The 14,086-nt window shown below is 47.1% G+C and overlaps 1 protein-coding gene across 3 annotated transcripts in view; it reads right to left on the reverse strand.

Moving 5' to 3' along the window:
• Window positions 1-5,410, reverse strand: part of COL12A1 (collagen type XII alpha 1 chain) — a 110,450-nt gene extending 105,040 nt beyond the window's left edge. For 2 of the 3 annotated variants that reach the window (XM_053913968.2, XM_053913969.2), the window contains exons 1-2: window positions 5,031-5,410; window positions 1,899-2,012 (exon numbers count right to left, since the gene is read on the reverse strand). In XM_053913968.2, the coding sequence (XP_053769943.1) occupies window positions 1,899-1,971 (73 nt within the window). In that variant the 5' untranslated portion in view covers window positions 1,972-2,012; window positions 5,031-5,410. The remainder of the gene's footprint in view (window positions 1-1,898; window positions 2,013-5,030) is intronic. The other variant, XM_071219713.1, reaches the window with a different exon arrangement.
• Window positions 5,411-14,086: the final 8,676 nt, after the last annotated feature.

Genomic DNA, 14,086 nt, shown 5'->3' on the forward strand with positions numbered 1-14,086 from the left:
ACTTTAAGTTACATGTGTGGCTTTCATTTGGTGGCTCACAATATATGACAGTTGCAAACTGGAGAATTAAGTCAAAAAATGAATGCAATGAAAATATAATTATTAAATGTTGATATGAAGGAATGAGAGACAAGAAAAGACACCACTTATGAAGCAAACAGAAAGAGCTGTACCATGTGGAAATAAATACAAATTAAAAAGACAAAATGTGAGAAATACGGAAATAATCAGTAAGAGATACCAAAGTGTTCTTTTTAACTGCCTTTGCTAACCAGCCATTATCCAATTCAGAATTGATTTTTTCCACTTACATCATTTCCAACCTAATTCTTTTCCTAAGAATTCTCAAGTCTTTCCGATTTTCAAATAACTATTTTCTTAATGAGCAGTAACTAGGCCACTTCAGCGAATTATCTAAAAATATCTTTAGCAGGGCTTCCAGAGTTGCTCAAATAAAATTCCTTCCCAACAATGACACAGAAAGGGGCATAAAATGCAACCTCTTCTGGACTTTACTTCACAGACGCCACTCTGAAAAGCCTCTCCATTCACAAAAGCATTCATCAGATAAGAAAAGCCAGCAAGTTTCTGTCACTTTTCTGAACATGCCATGCATTTTGGAAACTCTCTGCTTTCCCCGATCTGGATTTTTTCGTACCTGCAATCTTAACGTAGAAAATCAAACGCAATAGGAAGTTTTTTAAAGTCTCAGTGTTGCCATGAAATGTCTTTACTTTCCCACAACCTCTGAAAGAGCAGAACCCGCCCTGGAACTTCCACAACTGTCCCACGGAGAAGTATTTATTTTTTCTCTTAACTCCATCAGGGCATTTCTTTATTGGAAAAAAACACCTTAAGATGTCTTTCATGGTACCACTCCATTACCTCGCAGGACAAAAAGTCTAGGTTGTCAGGTCTCCGATGACAAATGAGGACATACGGAAGCCCCCATTTGGCTAATACATAGAAATGGCGTGTTTAGCAAATACTGAGAAATTAAGGCATGAAGGACACACAAGAAAAAGAAGTGAGCTTGAAAATCTATCAAAAGACCTTCGTTTTCCAGAGGGACAGGACTTCCCATCTCCCAGCCCCTGACCAACTCCGCACTCCAGTCCGACGCTGGGAGCACGAGGGAGGGGGTGGGGTGGGGGGGGGGCAGGCTGGTCCGGTGCCCGCTCGCTTCTGGGGTTGAGAACTTTGGCCCAGGCCCAACCTGTCTGCGCCGGGCTGGGCCGGGGCCACTGCCCACCGAATCCCGCGCACCAGACAGAAACAGCAGCGACTTTGGACCACGCGAACACACCACGGGCTCCGGATCTCTACTTGCCACCTATTCCCTGGGCCTTTTGGCTTCTACTTTATTTGTCTGCTTCGTCCGCCTGTCCGACTGAGCTCCCCACAAAACACACAGACGCGCAGAGCCAGCGCTGTTGGAGTCTTTTATTTTGTGCCTTCACGGAGGTCGCAGCCCCAAGCCAGGTGGTTACCAGCTACTGGAGCCAGCCGCCCGCCGGCGCACCGGGGTTCCTGAGTAGCACCCGAAGGTATCTTCTTTGTCGAGGTGGGAGCAGCTGTCTCCCCTCCCGGAGAGCAGGTCCTCTTGGAAGGCAGCAGGGTAGGTGGCAGTGTGGACAGCACACCGCAGAGACAAGTGCAAGGAGACCGACCACACAGCACTGTACAGAACCGATGAAGCAGAATAGAAAGAGCTGGACTGGAGAGCTGGGAAATGGACAGACCTCAGTAGAAGAGGGAGTTCCTCAGAAGGAGAGAAGCCCCGAGAGCAAAGATCAAGTGCAGGGAAACAGAGCGAGCTCAGAAGGAAGATTCACTTCTTTTTTTCTTTTCTATAATTCAACATTGTCACTGGGGGAGGGGAAAGAAGGGTCTTTTACCTTCTGCCTCAGTGAACGACAGGAGCAGGGCCCCGCCCAGGATGGCGAGCGCTGTGGGAAGCCTGGTCCTCATGTTTGGCCTGGGCCAGCGAAGTCACAGCCACATGAAGGGATCTGCGGGAGGAAGCAGTGGCCGAATCAGAACCGGGTCTGGGCAGGCCTGGAACCAGGTTAGAACTGGAGCCTGGCCCTGGGCCAGTACCCTACCATATCTGACTTAATAATCAACAGGGCCAAGCCCAGCATATAATGGGCTTATTGTGGAGCAGTGGAAGTCAAGTTCATCTACAGCAGTTTAATCATAGCACTAAGAGGGAGTTCAAGTTTAAAGAGGGTCCTGTTTTCCTGGAGGCTGGTCCTGCTTAGCATCCAGGGTGAAGGACTTACCAGGCCCCACATGACTTCATCCTGCCTGCGTGATGGCTAATTCAGAGGTCATTTTATCTCTGACTCAACTAAACGTCTCTTCCAGCTGGGGATTTTATTTGGCCGGCCACTTTTTCCTAGCTGCTGAACTCTTTAGGTAACGGTACTTTAGTGGTCTCGGGGTAATTTGGAAAAGTATAATAAACCTCTTTTACTCTCTTTTTTCTTCATTTTGTTCTGCCTACAAATATGCAACTCTTTAGGTCTCAAATGGATTATACAGAAATATGTAAGGCCAGCCGAAACCTGACCCTCCTGCTAGCTGTGTTGTCTTCACATCTGATAAATCCTTTACCCAGAATTAGGGGGGAAAACAACTCTGAAATACATAATAAAAGGGGGACAAGCAATAGAAAAGACAAAACTCTCTTGTCTGTTTCCCAAGGATATTTTTATGAAAATTTTCAGTAATAATCTTTTCATTTAACCGTGCATTTATCCCAGAAGATTACAGGTATATGGGCTCCAGAGAAGAATATATGTCCTATTCTGATTTTTCCTGATCATAACTAAATTTGTAATTCCTGAAAGACAAAGAGCCTTATTCAATTTTTGTGGTTCCTAGCACATAGTAGGTGCTTAATCCATGTGGGCAGAAGGGAATCTTCTAAAACATCTAAGGTCCAATCCAGAGACCAAAGCTGCTAGCAATGAACTTGGAAGGTGCCAAGAGGTAAAATATAAAAAGAGAGTTGACTCCAGGGTACATAAATTATTGTAAGGCAACAGACTAGGCCTCCTGAAAAACGGAGTCGTGCTTGGGAATCCAAAAATGAGCCAAAGGTCTAGCCCTCTTTGAGAAAAGAACCTTACAAGCTCCAACCAGGTCTTTCCAAATTATTGGCACGATGTGTTAGGGCAGCTTTCCTAGGCCTGAGTGTAAATTGCATTTTAAATGTCTGGTAAGCAGGCGTGCCAAATTTGCCCGGAGCTCTTTTTTATGAAGCCAAAATTAAAATTTTGGCGCTGCTCTGGAGATCCAAGGGCTCTAGCAATTTCTTTCTTCCTAATTAACAACTGTTTGACATTTCTAACCCTCTTCTACATCAGTGAAAAGCAAGAAGTGAGACTGGCCCATTGTTCCCGTCATCTGGCCTTTACTTTGCTATAATAATTTCCAACTCAGTTGGCAGTCGTGCTCACGAAAAGTTAAACGCTGACAATCTACCCACCGAAAAGCTTGTGCAGATATTTTTTAAAACCGCTAGTCTCAAGGAAAAAAGGAAGAAAAAAAAAAAAAACTGGTAGCGGAGGCGCTTTTGTCTGGGTCTGGAGCGCCACCTATCGACTGCCTGATTCAGTGGCAGGAATGAATCATTTTGCGGCCGGGTATCTGAACATACACTGAGTTCAGCCAGCCAGCCAAGCATTCCGTCCTTACGGGTTTTTTTTTTCTTTTTAAAGTTTTATCTCCTTTTAGCCAAACGTTTATCTGAATGCTTAGCAACACTTCATTGAGCAATCTCAGACATAGATGTCTGAAAACAGCTACCCCTACGTGGCAGCGAGGATTCCCTCACTTCACCCTCATGAATGAAAATGAGTCAACTGCCGCGGGGGAGGGGATGGTCTTAAGGGATGAGTCTCCTTCTCCCAACTTGCCCCCTTACCACCCCGGTGGAAGAGGTCAATCCCTTAACTTACAGTTTAAAAAGGAAATTACAGCCCCCCCCTCCCGTTCTCGGGGGTGCCTCTAGGTCCCTTGCTTGACATCTATCTACCTACTTCCTCTACCCACCGCGACCTTGACTTTGGTTAGCCAAGGGCGAGTTTAGATTTCATTTCCTTTCTTGCCCCCTCCTACCCGAACCAGCGTAGTTTAGATAGTCCGGGTTGAGGTGAGGGGCAGGGGGTACTGGAAAGCCTCGAATGGTCATCAGAGATTCCCTGAGGATGCTCGATTTTAAGTCCTTTTCTGGTTCCTGGCTACAGGTCTTCGATCCCTAAATGAACCCGGCGTCCACACTCTCTCATTCCTACATTCTCTAGGATTTGGGATGGAAACTACCTAAGAGGTTCCCCAGACCCCGAGTAGGGCCTCCACCAATGCTCTCGTGAAGAGGTCGGGAGAGGGAGCTTTCTCCAGAAACTAAGGAAACTCAGCCAAGATTCAGTTGCCTAGAACTAGACTAACCCGTCATCTCGGATGCTTTGAAAAGCAGAGGAACGAGCCAGAACACTCGACCAGGAATCTGTCTCAAGATGCCACACACACCCGCGCGGCCTCGACGAGCTGCAGAGCACTCAGCGGCCCTCCAAAGAATTCCACACCATGCGTCACCAAAATACCTTCCCTGCGCCCGGGCTGCACGACGGCACCCCCAGCAAAGCTGCAGTAGCGAGACAATGAAGGACGGGCGGCCACAGTGAAATCGGCGCGCCCTTCATTGAAATCGACAGCATCCACAGATTAGATTCCTCTAACAAACAGAAACATCGAACAGGGTGCTTTCTGCACACACACAGCCGCCTGCATAAGCTCCTACGAAAAGCTCCTATTCTTTCTCCCTCAAAGACAAAAATGAATCACAAAACCCCGATATACCTGGCAAATCTCGGGCACATTTCCACACTTACAAGTCCAAACGGTCCTCGCCCGGGATCCTTAATGGCTTAGGGCGGAGCAAGCACCAGGCTAGAAGCAAGTTCCCCTAGTTATCCTGGGGAGGGATGGAGCGAGGGAAACCGTCTGGAAGCCGGACTGACCTGCGGAGGCTACGATCCGGGCAGCGGCGGCTTTGCAACGTGGTAGCAGACTGCGCTGGCTGCGACCCCCGTGCGCCCGGACCACCGGCGCGGCGCTCCAGGAGCACCTGGCGGCTGCTGGGACTTGGGCAGCGCCGGGCCACCCTGAGGAGGAGGAGGAGGAAGAGGATCCCGGGAAGAGCGGCTGGAGCGCAGAACGAGAGGAGACAGCAGGGGACCGCAGCTGCCCGCGTGCGGACGCAACTGGGCGGCTCGCCTTCGTCGAGTGGGAAGAGGCTCCGCGCCGCGGGCTACTTAATAGAGGGCTGTTCCCAGCTCTCAGTTTACTCGGTTACGAAACGCCTGGGAAGGTGGACGGCTGCCACGGGGTGATGTATGCTCCTCCGGCGGTGAAGGAGGTCTACTTTTGGGAACGTGTGCATACTTCGAGCATTCCTTCGGCGTGAGGTGGCGATCGCGGTAGTAGCAGTGCCCCGCCGGGGAGCGGGGGAGGGAGTGCGGGGGAGGGGGGGACAGGGAGGGGGACAGCCGCAGCCGGGTTCACTGCCAAGGGAAGCCGCGCACTCCTCCGCTTGGGGCGCGCTGGGAGCTTGGGTTTCCCTATCCGTGCGATTTCCCTTAATGAATTTATTTTTCTAAATTAAGAACAATGGGAGTGACAGTAGGGGTTTTCATTTTCTAAACTGTAAGAATGTGCGAGGGACCCCATCCCATCCTAGCCCCATCCCTAACCATCACTACCTACACCTTCCTCCCTCTTGGTCCTGGGTGCACTTACAGCCGATTTACAGGGTTTCCATTAACTAACTGTCTGTGCACGCAACTCGCCTTCTGTCTGTTTCGACCTCGGAGGGGCGATTGGAAACCCGGAGAACCTCCGGCGCAGGGCTCATCGATGGGATAGCTTTCCCAGTCGCGACTCTCTCCCCTGATGCTTTGGGACGGAACTGAGAGGCTTAGTGGGCGGCCAACGCTCTGAAACCTAAGGGTCCTTCTAATAGGAAGTCGGTCCGGAGCAAGTTTTATACACTGTAGAAAGTTCTCACCCGGGCCCAAGAGAAGGATTCGGGCCAACATTTACCCTTGAAGCCCCATGGGGTCCAGGCAAAGAAGGGGAGTAAGTTTTCCCCCACCGATGGCGAGTTGGAGGCCAAATGTGGGGCTGACATTCCGCCAGAAGCATCTCCTCTTTTCGCCTCCTCCTCCCGGCTCCACTCCACCCCTTGGCTCTGAGCAGGAAGCCTGGCAATCAGGGTTGCCAAATTGTACTAGACGCACGGGAGGAAGCGCGGGGCGCTTACACTCTGGCATGTGAAAAGCGCTTCAGGAGAGGTTCAGATTACAGACGCCTCTGCGCTCAGCGCAAGCCCTGAGCCTTTTGGCCTCGAGACCCAGGGGTTACCCCTGCAAGGTTGACCCACCGGGGATGGGGGAGATGGCGCCAAGAGGAACGCGGGAGCTGCGTCCCTGGAATTAACCGCCTTCAATAAAGCGGAGGTGTAGTCGCCAAAGTAAACCTCTCTTCCCATTCGATCTGACGTCTGCTAATTTGGCCTTCCTTTCATCAAGCATGATCATCTCCGAACTTGCTTTTAGAATGACAAGAACTTGCTGGGCGACCCCCTGCACTCCGCCCCACGCATAGGCTGCCTCCAGCCAAAGCCAGAAAAGCCAAAGACTGGAATGGTGGTAAATGGAACTTGCCACCTTTGCACATTCCCCGAGTACACGCGGCCCACTCGAAGTCCAACTGGGCAGCTCGCACAAAGAGCCCACACGCACACAACACAGTCTCTTTCCCTTTCAAACTCTCACAACTCCGGTGTCTGGCACACACCCCCAGCTCGAACGCGTCCTGGGCATGAATAACCCGGCGTGCAGAGCGCAGCGGACGGTCATCACCGCAGTACCAATGAGCCCCTATCCCAGCCTGTAGAGAGCCCACATCCTAGTCACGTCCAGCTCTATACCCGCACCCTCATTTTACTCCCCTCTCACAGACGCATGAAGGTGGGTGGCAGCCCCCGAAACAGAGCAGAGACGTACTGGTAGCCGCCTTCTTGGCACCCAGTAGTGCCCCGCTGTACCCGCTGACGTCCTGGCAGGCGCTGCGGCCTGGAACGACCAGGGACGCCCCTGGGACACAGTTCCCACCTCCCACCCCCTGTCTGGAAAAGGACGACACGTCAGCCTAGGCTGGCTGAGATTTACATTTAGCTGAGGTTGGTGTGTGTGTGTGGGTGTGTGTGTGTATACGCGCGCGCGCGCGCGCTCTTCTCCTTTTGCACTTAAAAAAAAATTGTTGTTGTTCTGTCGAGATTCTTGACTAGGGAAGAGTGTAAACTCTGGGTGTTTATGTTCTTGATTTAAAATGAGTTCCCTGCTGTTAATTTGACTGAAAGCTGCAAATGTATCAGCCGAGAGGTGCAGTCACCCTCCGGGGAGCCGAGGGCAGGGGCTGGCTTCCTCGCACTCAAACCGCAAACTGGGTGGAGGAGGGAGAGCCCGCACTTTGCGCCGCTCTGCAACTAAGAGCCAAGGCTGGGGACCTGCGCTGCCATCCTCTCTTGCTCAAGGCATTCTCCATCACATTCTTAGATTTAATGCATTTGAAAATAGTTGCTGCAAAGGAATGTAGGTAATATAAACCACTGGCTGCAAACGCTCTCTGGCCTCAGAAAAAGGATTCCTACGCAGTTTCCAGAGTAGGATGAGAGGAGGAGGCAGGAGGGAACACCCGGGTCGGGGAGTACACAGACTCATATCCACAAGCTAATCCAAACACATCCACTCCCAGGGGACACGAGGTTCAACTCAAATGCATCCCAAGGGGCGCCTGAGGGGCCTCCCAGCGTGACATCTGCACTGTTTATGCTCTGGAAGCCCTTGCGCTGAACATCCAGTCTGGTAAACGGACAAAACGTGTGCAAAATTTTTAAACCTCTCAACTATTGCCCTTCAGTAGTGCGTCCAGTTCTTAATACCCCTTTGAATTCGTTAATATTTGCCAAAAAAAAAAGAAAGAAAAAAGAAAAGAAAAAAATATATTTATCAACTGAGACAGAGCTGGTTGCATTTATTCAGTTTGGCTGCTTTCTGTGGCTCTTTATTCCTGAGGTGACATCCCGCGAACTATTCCCCTCACTCTCCATAGCTACTACTCCCACCTCGTCTCCCTCCGACTCCTGGGTTCCCGGAGGTTCTAGACCTTTAGATTTCTTGTCTGACAGCGCCATCTCGCGGTCATAGCGAGCCCTGGCGTCGGAGGTCAGAATTACAACCTGGACGTTAAGTTGTGAGTTTTTGAAAAGTGTGTCATCGATCCGATTCCCGGTACTGACAGAGGCGACAGGATAGAACAACCAGTGAGAAGGTGGCATAGAATTTCCTTGTGCTCGTTAATTAACCGCCTTTAGAAATTCTTGCCCCAGGGTTACTGCGAGGTTCTGGTCAGCGGTAGACAGCGAAAGAGGTGCTCATTTCTGGAAGTTTAGATTACAGCAGGTCCCTTGCCTTCTGAAAAGGCAGAAGCGGCCTCCTCTTTGATTTTCTTGGGGTTAACTTAGCCAGGCTTCCTAGAGACAGATGAGAGTGTTTCCCTTGTATGTATGTTCTTGCTGGTTTACCTTGTGGGGAGGGAAAGAGAAACCTGGGCTGAATGTTCACTGACTTCCCAGCACTTGGGGCTGCACATGGACTGTAGGGAAAGTGGGCTTTAGGGGTCTTATGTGAAAAAAGCCCTCACAATCCCTTTGAGATTATCGTGTAAGGAGAGGAGGTAGCCTTCCATCTGCACTGTTTCTCAGGCGGAGACTCAGTGCCCACCCAGCAAGAACCAGAAACACTGCATCTAAATCCTCTCCTTTAGGACCCTGTGGGCTAGGCAAGTAAAACACATGTAAAGGTCACCTTTTATGCACCTGTGCAGTGCCAAGCTCAAAGCAACCTGTACAACCAAGATACAAAGATAATTCAGATGAGGCCTTGCCCTCATGTGAGTCACCTGAAGCAGCTTCACGTGGCCCACTTAAATCTCCCAAGAACTTATACCTTCAAAATGTTTTAACATTAAAAGTGGGGAGCAATAGACAACTACCCTCTCTGTACTGACAAAGCTGAGGAATCCAGACACCGAGCCATCTCTAAGGAAGGAAGAGGGTGGCACTGCACTCCTTCTGCCTTCTTGACTGATTCTGATTCTTCAAAAAGCACTGTTTTGGTGACACCCACAGGCTTTGTGAATGCTTCACCCCGACCTCCTCACCTGTACTGAAACAACCTCTCCTGTCAGAGTGTGAGCACCTTGTGGCAGAAAACTGTAACTGCATTACATTTATCCTACTACACAAGGGGGCTAGCTCAGATCTTGTGTGACCTCAAATGTTGTGGTTGCCCATAGTCTATTCTGATAGGTCCTTCCAGCATCAGTCAGGTAGGTTTCTTCTCATCTGCTATCTCAAGGTTATTTACAGACGTGATAACTTTAATAAGAGTCTCTCACAGGAGGGCAGGCGGGCTTCAATCATTAGTTTCCGGATCTGTCTGTGCCATGTAGGCATCCAAGTCGGCATCCAGGTGTCCTTTTGTTTTCGACATGTACGCATCCAATTGGTTGTCCAGCTGCTCCTTGGTCAGTACAGGGCGAGAAAGGGCCTGCTGGGGAGGGTTCAGAAGATACCCATTCTGAACATAATTCTTATGTTTATCCTAAACCAATCTTGGGCTTTTCCATACATTGGCTTTGTTTGACCATCTTATTTTCCTTGAAGATTTGTAAGTTCAACCGTATCCTGCCAACTGTCCCAGTTTCAGTGAAATCTTGTATTTCTGGTTTATTATAACAAGAAATCATTCTCTCGGGAAAAAAAATGTTGTGGTTGCACAGAAAGCTATGAAGCTTTTTAAAAACATTGCATCTAAATAAAATATCTTCTTAGGATAAACTTTAGATTTAATGAAAGGCAATTGCCGCAAGGAGTTGATTATTCTGTTAGCTCTGACTTCCTTGAGCAAAGTGTAAAAGACAAAAGGAAATAAATTCACGTAAGAGCTAAGAAAGCAGCCCTCTGCCATTTTTTCTTCATTTCTGTAAGATTCAGTACTGTTCAAGTCATCCTTACCACCACAAGGGACTTGGAATCTGTTTATTCTGTGACTATCAAGTAGCACAAGGTCCAGAATTTCTAGGCAGGCCACTGCTGTGTGTCAACAGTCGGAATGTGCACACTGACACTCACTTTCAGGTTGGTGGAAAATGTGAAATTCTTAGGAATTCATTTTTCAAGATGTGGGCCTGGCTTTGAGACTTGCTATGCAGTAGACTGAAATGCGGTGATGATGAAATCATAGTCATAGAAACGATGAATAACGGTTTCTCTGTTCTCAGTTGGAGCTCCTGTGTCAATGAAGTGTAACCAGACCAAGGTTCCACTTGACAATGTATTTTTATACACTAATTAATTAATTCAGCTACCTTTATTCAGCACCAACAACCAGGTATTCAAAGCAGACTGTGTAACCTTAAATCCAGTGTGCAGTGCCCCCTCTGGTGGGGTAGGGTGGCCATTGTTTGGTCAGACACGTTAAATCATTTTTTCTTTGAACATTCATTCAGCAAATGCTGTTACTCTTGTTGTGATGTTCCCTAAAAAAAGGTGGGAAGATTTTTTATAAGGCAAATCAGAAGACTCCCTGCCCATGAAAATTTAAATGTCGTAACAGTGACCAGAAGTAAACATAAGCAAGAGTCAAATTATTGAAGAGAGGTGTGGAGATGGTATGACCAGCGTGATAAATAACATGGGAAATACATGGTGTAGAGAAACCGTGTGAATGACCGCACAGAAAGCAGTCGGCTCAATGCGACATTCAGAACATTCCACGGGGGAACAAATTTTTCCACAACACAATGTCTCTATAAACCAGTCTCTCCACAAACCAATGTCAAGAAAAAAGAGGGGGAAGAGGAGATTGTTATAAAAATATATTCACAAGTCATAACAACCAAATAATAATAGTTGTCAAGAACTGTGAAGGGTTTGATATTTTATCCTACTTGCAAGCTAGTAAATTAACATGCTACAGCTCCTGGATGCTGGCAGAACATACAAGGAACCAGAAACATAGGTCTCTATTACTCACAGCAGTAGCCGTGGCCCAAGAATCATCATTTGGGCCAGTTCCCCAGTTCTCACGGGGTGACGGAAAGAGGGCCCAGTGACCCTTGCATACATGGTGCATTATACACTTGCATTACAGGAACAGAATCTGAGCTTGGGGAACCCAAGCCTTTTATAAGGACAGTAAGTCTGCTTGACTCTTGCCCTAAAAGGAAACATTATCTTTGTTATAGGGGACAGTAAACAGACTTGCCCTTTGCTGTGGAGGGAGAAATTATCTCTCTCTCGCAAGGTTGCTGGTATACAGACACCGTAGAAGAGAACATTTGAGACAAAAGCAGCAAATGTCCACCCAGTGACCTGCAGAAACATGAGACACCCGTGGAGAAATGTCTTCCAACAATGAGAATTGTTGGGAGTTCATGGGAGGGAGAATGCACTCTGTGTCAAAGTGGTTCCTGAAGAATTTCTAGAGGAGGAAGACTAAAGGACTGCGAGTGGGCAATCTAAGTCCAAGATTCAAAATGACAAGTTAAAAAAAATAGCATAGGACAGGAAATGTCTTGGGCAATAAATAAAGCAGAGTTGTTTTAGCAGAAAGTTTGTGAACACAATTGGAATAGTTGTGGAACTTAGAAGTGGCTGAGTTTCTGGAATTTAATCCTCTGAATATAATTTACAGAATGTATTCCAGACACTATATATGACATTTTACATACATCAATCCATGAAATTTAATTTTAGAACTGTACTTGAACAATAAAATAAAGAAAAAGAAATAAAATGAAAATAAGAAAAAAAATTTAGATAAGGAACTGAGGATCAGAGAAGTGATTTGCTGGTAAGTTTGGAATCAGGATGTGAACTCAGAGCTATCTGCCACCTAAGCCCATCTAGGTCTTTTCACTATATTAAAATAAATGCTTATTAAATGAATGAATGAATTCTTTTAATCTTATAGGAGCCTAATCTGGCAATTGAGCTCACAGTAACCTGCTGGGCGGACAGCCAGAAAGCAAGGACACGGGCAGGGGCAGGGCCAGAGCCCAGGCAGGGGCACAGAGGACCTGTGTGCCAGTGGCATGAAAGCAGGAAGATGACTGGCTTTAGTAGGTAAGGATGGGACAATATCTTAAGATGATGGAGCAAAGTCATGAATGAAAGAATGGTGATGTCATGGGAACATTGCGGAAGTAGGCAGGCAAGCCAGTTTTAAGGGAGTATGACAAAATGGCTTTAGAACATGCCTTATGATATGATCAAAATCTTAGGGTTTTTTCCCTCTAGTAAAGAAAGTTTATTGTTAACTTCTATTATGTTAATAAAATTAAAAATAGTTTCTCAGATTCAAATACAGATTTTTTTTTTGAGAGAGAGATGTATCATTTCTTTAGGATTTTGCAAACTGAAAAACTACTAGAGTCACATTTGCACTCTCTGTGACAAGTAGTTATTCAAAGGGAAAACGACAGTATTGTTGTTCCTTGGCTCGCCTGCAAGCTTGTTCATGGGTGGCTGAATACATAACACTGCATGTGATACAAAAAGCATCTGGGAAATGCTTAAACAATTTTCTCCATCCTCCCCCTGTCTATCTGCTGCCCAAGTATTGGACTCATCAAGCTGAAAGTACACGAAGTCCTCACTCACTGTTTAAATTAAGAAAATCATTTCAACTCTCACACATGGTCTAGTTAAAAAAAAAAAAAGTTTTATTTATCAAATGGCTTCTTTTCTTTCTTTTTTTTTTTTTTCTTTTCCTGATAGCAACAGCTTTGGGACAAAACCACTAACTGTCCCCATAGTAACAGATTCTAATCTCTGATGTTAGTAACACCTAAGGCATCTTTATAACAGGGAGGTAGTTAGAAGACCAAGTTTTCTGAAATGAAGTCTTGCGCCTTTATTGCTGCTTTACTACCGGTGAGGATGAAGTTGAAATGTCTGGTTTTGCATTTTTTAGCACAGCCCCATGTCATTCAGATGTTCACACTGGCGCGAAGGTGGTCTCAGCTGATCAATAATGTGTTTCCACAATATGGGCATTGTGTGGGCTCTGTGGACGGCTCAGTGATACTCCTCCTACCTCTGCTCCATTGCAAGGCCACCACACAGCTTGAGGTGGCCCTGGCAGGTCTATGCCAATGAGTTGTACAAGCCTGCCTGCCCAAACGAATCACTCAGGGAGACTAAAAAACTTCTGTACTGATGTCTGAGCACCACCCTTAGAGCAATTAAATCTGATCCCCAGGGCAGGGCCGAGGCATCCGCATGTGTTTGAAGCTGCCTGGATAATTCTGATGGCCGATGAGGGTTGACAGAAACCCATCTAAGCCAAGCCCCCTCTGCTATTCATGAAGTCTGTGCTAAGGCATGCTGGGAACTCAACTGCCACAGGGAAGATTGAGAGCGGTCATCTAGAACTGCTAAGCAAGAAGGACTAACCACCTGTAGGGCTGGTCCTCAAATCAATGGTCCAAATGGGTTAAAATTTGGATTCTGTCTTGCCAGCAGTAATAGGGAAAATTATCATGAGGAAACCAGCAAACTGAGGGAACGTGGGTGAGCGAGGGTCATGGAGCTGGTAAGTGGAGTGGCCAGGATCAAACCCAGGCCGGGCTCTTTCCCGAGCCTCCAGTACGCCCATTTCAGGGTTGCACCTTCAGGGAGTCTGGGTCATTGTTGCCATCAGCTTTACAGTTCAAACAGACAAAAACATGGTACACTTTCACTTGCCAAAGGACACTCAAGATGCTATTTAGTTCTTGTTCTTGATGTTAAAACATATATCCAAAGATGAGAAAATATTGATATTTTTCTATTGTACATACATTTAATAGATTCATTGAATACTTTCAGAGAAAGAGATAAAACTGTAAGATAGGTCTCATCTAATGATGACAGGAATTACCAGAGTTTTGGGACTAAAAGAATCTT

The sequence above is a fragment of the Desmodus rotundus genome, chromosome 11 (genome assembly GCF_022682495.2).
Source record: "Desmodus rotundus isolate HL8 chromosome 11, HLdesRot8A.1, whole genome shotgun sequence".
In the NCBI taxonomy this organism is placed as follows: Eukaryota; Metazoa; Chordata; class Mammalia; order Chiroptera; family Phyllostomidae; genus Desmodus; species Desmodus rotundus.